The sequence below is a fragment of the Miscanthus floridulus genome, chromosome 17, assembly GCF_019320115.1.
Source record: "Miscanthus floridulus cultivar M001 chromosome 17, ASM1932011v1, whole genome shotgun sequence".
Lineage (NCBI taxonomy): Eukaryota > Viridiplantae > Streptophyta > Magnoliopsida > Poales > Poaceae > Miscanthus > Miscanthus floridulus.
This window is the reverse complement of record NC_089596.1, coordinates 71,973,732-71,980,884: the sequence shown is the minus strand read 5'-3', so window position 1 is coordinate 71,980,884 and position 7,153 is coordinate 71,973,732. Positions and strand designations below refer to the sequence as shown.

General features: G+C 43.1%; 1 protein-coding gene across 1 annotated transcript; it reads right to left on the bottom strand.

Moving 5' to 3' along the window:
- Window positions 1-2,649: 2,649 nt before the first annotated feature.
- LOC136518127 (peroxidase 54-like) lies at window positions 2,650-5,402 on the bottom strand. The gene is made up of 5 exons (XM_066511793.1): window positions 5,020-5,402; window positions 4,738-4,932; window positions 4,442-4,603; window positions 3,936-3,991; window positions 2,650-2,704 (listed from the first exon to the last, which is right to left on the bottom strand). The coding sequence occupies exons 1-5, from the start codon at window positions 5,272-5,274 to the stop codon at window positions 2,650-2,652; spliced, it is 723 nt and encodes a 240-aa protein (XP_066367890.1). The 5' UTR covers window positions 5,275-5,402.
- Between the last annotated feature and the right edge of the window lie 1,751 nt (window positions 5,403-7,153).

Here is a 7,153-nt window from a genome sequence, read left to right as displayed (position 1 = left end):
CAATATTGTCATCGCCTTGACATTCTTTTCGCAACCAACCACTGAAACTTTCCATGTGCTGACGCCTAATCCAAGCTTCAGTCTTCCCTGGAAACTTGGATCGTAAGAACTCCTTATGTATCTCGATGTACGGATGCACCAATGACGAGTTCTGAAGAACTGTGTAGTGTGCTTTATTGAAATAATCATCTTCCATGCCGATATATGTTTTCTTCCCTAAAGTTCCTTTACCACTGAGTCTCCCCTCATGTCGTGATTCGGGAACGCCAATCGGGGCAATGTCAGGAATAAAGTCAACACAGAACTCAATGACCTCCTCTGTTCCATAGCCTTGGGCGATGCTTCCTTCAGGCTTAGAACGGACTTTCACATATTTCTTCAAGACTCCCATAAACCTCTCGAAGGGGAACATGTTATGTAAGAACACAGGTCCAAGAATACTAATCTCCTTCACCAAATGAACTAGGATGTGTGTCATGATATTAAAGAAGGATGGAGGGAACACCAACTCAAAGCTGACAAGACATTGAACCACATCATTCTGTAGAGTAGCTAGTTCCACTGAATTGATTGCCTTCTAAGAAATTGCATTGAGAAATGCACATAGCTTCACGGTGGCTAGACGTACATGTGGAGGTAGAATTCCTCTTAAAGCAACTGGAAGCAATTGCGTCATAAGCACGTGGCAGTCGTGGGACTTTAAGTTTAGGAATTTTTTATCTGGCACATTTATTATACCCTTTATATTGGAGGAGAATCCCGATGGGACCTTGATGCTGCTTAGACATTCGAACATGCTGTCCCTCTCTTCTTTGCTAAGCGTGTAGCTAGCAGGACTTAAGTAATGATGTCCATCACCTGTCTTCTCTGGATGAAGGTTGTCTCGTTCTTTCAGGCACTGCAAGTCCTGGCGTGCTTCAAGTGAATCCTTTGGCTTCCCGTACACATCCATGAATCCTAACAGGTTCACACAAAGATTCTTTGTCAGGTGCATCACGTCGATTGCGTGGCGGACCTCTAGGACTTGCCAATAGGGTAGCTCCCAAAAGATGGACTTCTTCTTCCACATGGGTGCATGTCCATTAGCATCTTTGGGAACAGATTCACTGCCTTGTCCCTTTCCAAATACTACTTTCACATCCTTGACCATTGCGAGTACATCTTCCCCGGTTCGGTTATGAGGCTTCTTCCGGTGGTCTGGCTTACCTTTAAAATGCTTCCCTTTTTTTCTTACTTGGTGATTCAAAGGAAGGAATCGACGATGGCCAAGGTACACGACCTTTCGACATCTTTTCAAATATATACTGTCAAGGTCATCAAAACAATGTGTGCATGCATTATATCCTTTGTTTGTCTGACCTGAAAGATTACTTAAAGCAGGCCAATCATTGATGGTTACGAACAACATTGCTCGTAGGTCAAAGTGTTCTTGTTTGTACTCATCCCAGACACGTACACCTGGTTTGTTCCATAAAACTAGAAGTTCTTCAACTAATGGCTTCAGATATACATCAATATCGTTGCCAGGTTGCCTCGGACCTTGGATGAGGATCGGCATCATAATGAACTTCCGCTTCATGCATAACCATGGAGGAAGGTTGTAGATACATAGAGTAACTGGCCAAGTGCTATGACTAGTGCTCTGCTGTCCAAAAGGATTCATACCATCTGTACTTAAGGCGAACCTTAAGTTTCTAGCCTCATTTGCAAACTCTAAAAATTCTCTGTCTATCGCTCTCCACTGGGACCCATCAGCTGGGTGTCTCAGCATATTGTCTACCTTACGATCTTCTTTATACCACCGCAACAACTTTGCGTGGTCTTTATTTCTGAACAAACGTTTTAAGCGTGGTATTATAGGAGCATACCACATAACCTTGGCAGGGATTTTCTTTCTAGAACGTTGTTCACCCTCGACGTCACCGGGATCATCGCGCCTGATCTTATACCGCGATGCTTTACATACCGGGCATTCATCCAAATTCTCGTATTCATTGCCATGGTAGAGGATACAGTTATTAGGACATGCATGTATCTTCTGGATTTTTAATCCCAAAGGGCAGACAACCTTTTTTGCTTCGTACGTAGTGGTGGGCAATTCATTTGGCTTCAGAAGCATCTTCTTTATAAGGTTTAATAAATTCCCAAATACCTTATCGGATACACCATTCTTTGCCTTCCACTGTAGCAATTCCAGTGTTGTACCCAACTTTTTTTGCCCCTCTTCGGCCGTCGGGTATAGCAACTTCCTATGATCCTCAAGCATGCGCTCCAACTTAACTTTCTCTTTTTCACTTTCCCATTCTTGTTGTGCATCACGAATGGCATCGCCAAGAGCATCACCGAGATCATCTTCTACCGCTACCTCTTCTTCATCTTCCCCTATTGTAGTATCATCAAAGGCACCATACTGAGCAATAATGTCATCAATATCTAAATCTTCTCCTTCACCTTCTTCCATCATGACCCCGCTTTCTCCATGCTTAGTCCAACATATATAGTTTGACATAAAACCTGACTTAAGCAAATGTGAATGAAGACTCATTGAGCTTGAATATTCCTTTAAATTCTTACATAGGGCACATGGACAGCATATGAAACCATCCCGCTTATTTGCCTCGGCCACACCTAAGAAATAGTGCAAGCCCTCTATAAAGTCTTGGGAGCGGCGATCGGCATTGTACATCCAATGGCGTGACATAATCTGTATTACACGACAAATTATGAAAACCTTGAACATAATTAAGTATTTTATTACACAACATAAATGACACACACACGGTTGATTAATTAACTAAGCCTGGCTACAACGTAAGCAATCCCAACTATCACTAAACAAACTAAAACTACAATGCACTTCAGTAACATAATTATTTTGTGATCGTACGCAACTAAAACAGACAAATCATTCTTCTGTTGAATATCAATAAGCTTCTCCTGCTGGCTCACTGCCTCATCAGCAGCAGCCGTTACCTCAAGCACACCCAAATTCTGCACGTATGTAGCATAATCTTCCTCCCAGTACCAACCATCGCATCCATTGCCCTCCCACTGAAATTAAAGCCAAAAAATATTTAGTCAAAAATATTCAAGAAAAGCAGGTCAATTAGCCATAATTATAAAATGCGTAAGAAACTCACATCGCGATCCGGGCACTTGTAGAAAACACGACCCTTGTTGGGTCCCTGTCTCTTGACTCGGTACTCCATCACAATCTTCTGCTTACACTTGCCGCAGATAATGAGAGGGAGTTCTGGCCTCAGTCGTTTCGCAACCGAACGAGAGGCCGAGGATCCAGTAACAGTTGTCATCTACTTTCTATACTTATTTTTGCAAACTAGTGTAAATTTCATATTTTCAAATATCCATCAAATTATAGCTCAAAAACATGTTTCAATAAATAACCATCCGTACTAGTTGACCTTGCTTACGTGATCATCTCGGCGAGCATTTCTCCACCGGACGGCACTGTACTTGGCCAAGGAAGAGTTCCGATTCTACGAGAAAGGGAACACGGTCTTCCACGACCGTTGCCGCTCTCCCTCGTAGAATCAAAGCTCCTCCTTGACGTCCGTTACCGCTCGGCAGAGAACATGCTCGCCGAGATGAACACGGTCCGCAAGTTCAACTAGTACGGATTTTCTACAATTTTTTAACAATTTTCTAAGTTTTTCATTTCATGGAAAAATTAATTCTAAGATCACGTAAGCCACCGGGGACGAGAATGGCGCGTGCTCCAGCGAGGACGAGCGAGGCGTGATTTTGATGAACTAATTTAACTTTTGTTTATCCAAACATATATGCAAATCATCATGTGATTTTGAGCTAAAAATGACATATAAAATCATAATAAAGTCCAACATATAAAGTTACACATGTATCTACATCGCAAAATGAGATAAGCAGATAAAACATAAGAGGATTAAGTTTGTTACCTCCAAAATCGAAGAGCAACACCAATGGAGAGGGAGAGTGCAAGAACAACAGCAAGCTGAAGAACAGAGGCAGTGAGTTTGAATAATGGAATGGCTCGGGCTCGGGGAGGAAGAATTGAGCAGAATTATAGGCCGGGATAATTAGTCCCGGTTAGGGGTCCAAACCGAGACTAAAGATTAATCTTTATTCCCGGGACATAACCCAAACCGGGACTAAAAGCTTTAGTCCCGGCTGGTATTAACCAGCCGGGACTAAAGGTAAACCTTTAGTCCCGGTTGGTAATACCAGCCGGGACTAAAGATCCCCGTCCCGCGGACGACCGTTGGGCAGGGACCTTTAGTCCCGATTGGTATTACCAACCGGGACTAAAGGGTCCTTTAGTCCCGGGGGCAAAAAATGGCGAGGCTAATGCTAAATTGGGACATCGTTCTAAAGTCTGTTCTCTAGTAGTGACACTTATATTTCCTTATAAATAATAAATGTGTTAAGATTAAGTCAATATTACCTTGAGGGCGACGAGGTCAGTGTCGTCCAGGTTAAAGTTTCTGAACTTCTCCTGGAGCTTGTTGAGTGGATCGAAAGGGCTCGGTAGGTTGTTGGCGCTCGCGATGTTAGTGGTCATGCCGTCTCGCCGGCCGAGCAGCACCCTCCATCGTGGCCCTCCGGCCTAAGTTCATGATTTCGTCAGTTCTCAGTTGAAATCGAAAAATAAACGTGGAGAAAAATTGGGAAGCTAGAGCTAGCTAGTACGAAACACTAGTTGTTCACTAGAAGAAGCCAGCTGATGGTATGGGTTCTTACGAGTTCGACGGAGATCTCGGCTGCCAGGGCGAGGATGTCTGCGCACGAGACGATGCCAGGGCACGCTTCCTCCAGCGCGCTCTTGATGTCATCGACCACCTCGAAGCCACGCGCTGATTTGTCGTTGGCAGGCACGTGTTTCTCGGACTGGATCGCCGGGAGATCGTCGTCCAGCAGAAGGGAGCCATCGCAACCCTGAAACAGTTGGCCGTTCATTGATGTCGTCAGATATTGATCAGCCACGGGCAGAAGCAACTAAGCAAGCATGAACTGTGTGCTCACGTTGACGAAGCAATCGTGGAAGTGGAGGCGGATGAGGCTGGCCGGGATGCGCGGGTCGGAGACGCGCGCGTCCTGGATGACGCGCCGGACGACGTCGTAGGCGCTGGGGCACGACTCGTCGTAGAACGCGGAACTCAGCGCCACGCGGCCGCTAGGAGCGTAACCGTGAGCAGGTCCAGCCAAAGCGAGCAAGAGCGCGCAGTGCGCGGCTAACAGCAACCTGAGAGACGAGATGCGCGAGGAAGCTGCCGCCATGCAGGTCAGAGTTGCTACACGTGCAGGAGATCGAAGCTGGTTATTGGAATGATGGCTACTACTACTAACAGTGCAGACTGCAGGCAGGCAGGTGGCTCCGTCTAGTGCCGGTGATTGCTGCAGACGGAGCTTGCAGTTGCAGTGAAGAGAGCCGGAGGATGCGAGAGGGATGGATGGATGCGGCAGCTTTTATAGTCTCGAGCTAGCGAGATGGGCATGCGGACTGTTTCCCTGGAGTCGATAGGAGGATTATCTTTGGAGTGCGTTTGACAGTTTCCAAGTGGTGGAGCATGTCAATTTGTTGCGGTGTTGACCGATGAGGGCATGAGGCGATGTACACATATGATTGCGGCCAGACCAGAAGCGGTCGTAACGAGCACGAGCTAGTGACCAAAACTGTACATTTTATATACGTGTCTAAAAAAGTAAAGGAAAAGATAAACATGCGCTATTGCTCAGCGACTCCGATGAGTTGGGGGCATCTCCGCTTTCCAGCTGTAGGTGTGGAGCAACCCAAAAGTTTTTGGAGGTGATATTCACAATGACCTATTCACCTCTACCAAAGGTCTCTAGAAACTAAACAATTTGATTTGGACATGCAATTTAGGGTGGAGGGTGTTAGCAACAATCTTTGAAAATGTTTTTAAAACTTGCAAAAATAGAATACAGTAGAAATGTAACCGTCTTGCGTGAGCCCTCTTACCACACCACTCAATCAATTGTGACCATTTACATGCTCCTCTCTCCATTACAAATTATAAGATGTTTTGTTTTTTCTAGATACATTACTTTTACTATGTCTCTAGGCATAATATATATATATATATAGTGCATACTAAAGCAATGTTTTATTGAATTTTTAGACCTAAACTTGGTAAATGAAAAATCACCTAAAATTCTTAGATCTCATAAAGCTCTATAACTTTGTATATAGAGAGCATGTATCCATCTAAGGTCGTTTAAAGATAAAAAAAAATAAGTTTAATATCCAAGAACTCAACAAATAATAATATTTGGCCCCTACACAATTTGAATAAACAATTATCAATTATAAAGTTTTATATAAACTCCAAAAAATTGGTATAAATTTTGTCTTTATTTGATTTTATTTTAAAAGTTTATGAATTTATTTCCACCAAAATTATTTTCAAAGATGGGCCAACTTACCAACTACCTCTGAAAATCGAGCACTAGTGGGGGGTTGGTGTTACCAACAGTCAAAAACACCAATCGCCTCTAGAAAACAGTTTTACAGGGGCGGTCCATTAGTTAGATCGCTCACATGACTTTTTTGGGCTAGCTAAGATAACAACTGACTACAACATGTTCTAAAAATTGTTTTTGTAGTACTCCCTCTGTTCTAAATTATAAGTATTCTAACTTTCTTAGAGAGTCAAAGTATCTCAAGTCTAATCAAAATTATATAGAAAGTTATAAAGATTTTTGACATCAAATAAGTATACTATAAAAATACAATTAATGAAAAAAAATCTAATGATACCTAGTTGATATTATAAATGTTATTATTTTATTACATAAACTTGGTCAAACTTGATATGCTTTGACTCTCCAGGAAAGTTGGAATGACTTATAATTTGGAACGGAGGAAGAACCCACGCAAAGAAACAGAGCCACCAAGCCCTTGGTATGCGGTATGCCCATGTAAACCTATTGTCCCCAAAATGTTCCACCACTCACAATGCACTATCTTCCTCATTTTTTTCCCATGAACACATTGCTACACGACCACTGTATAGGGTAAGGGTTTTGGTTAATGGCCAATATATTGCTAGCCATTATGTCCGTGTTTTGTCACCAGCAGAGTATTGGATTGTGTATTACCAATGATGATGATAGGGCTATGGGCTATCGTGAGGTA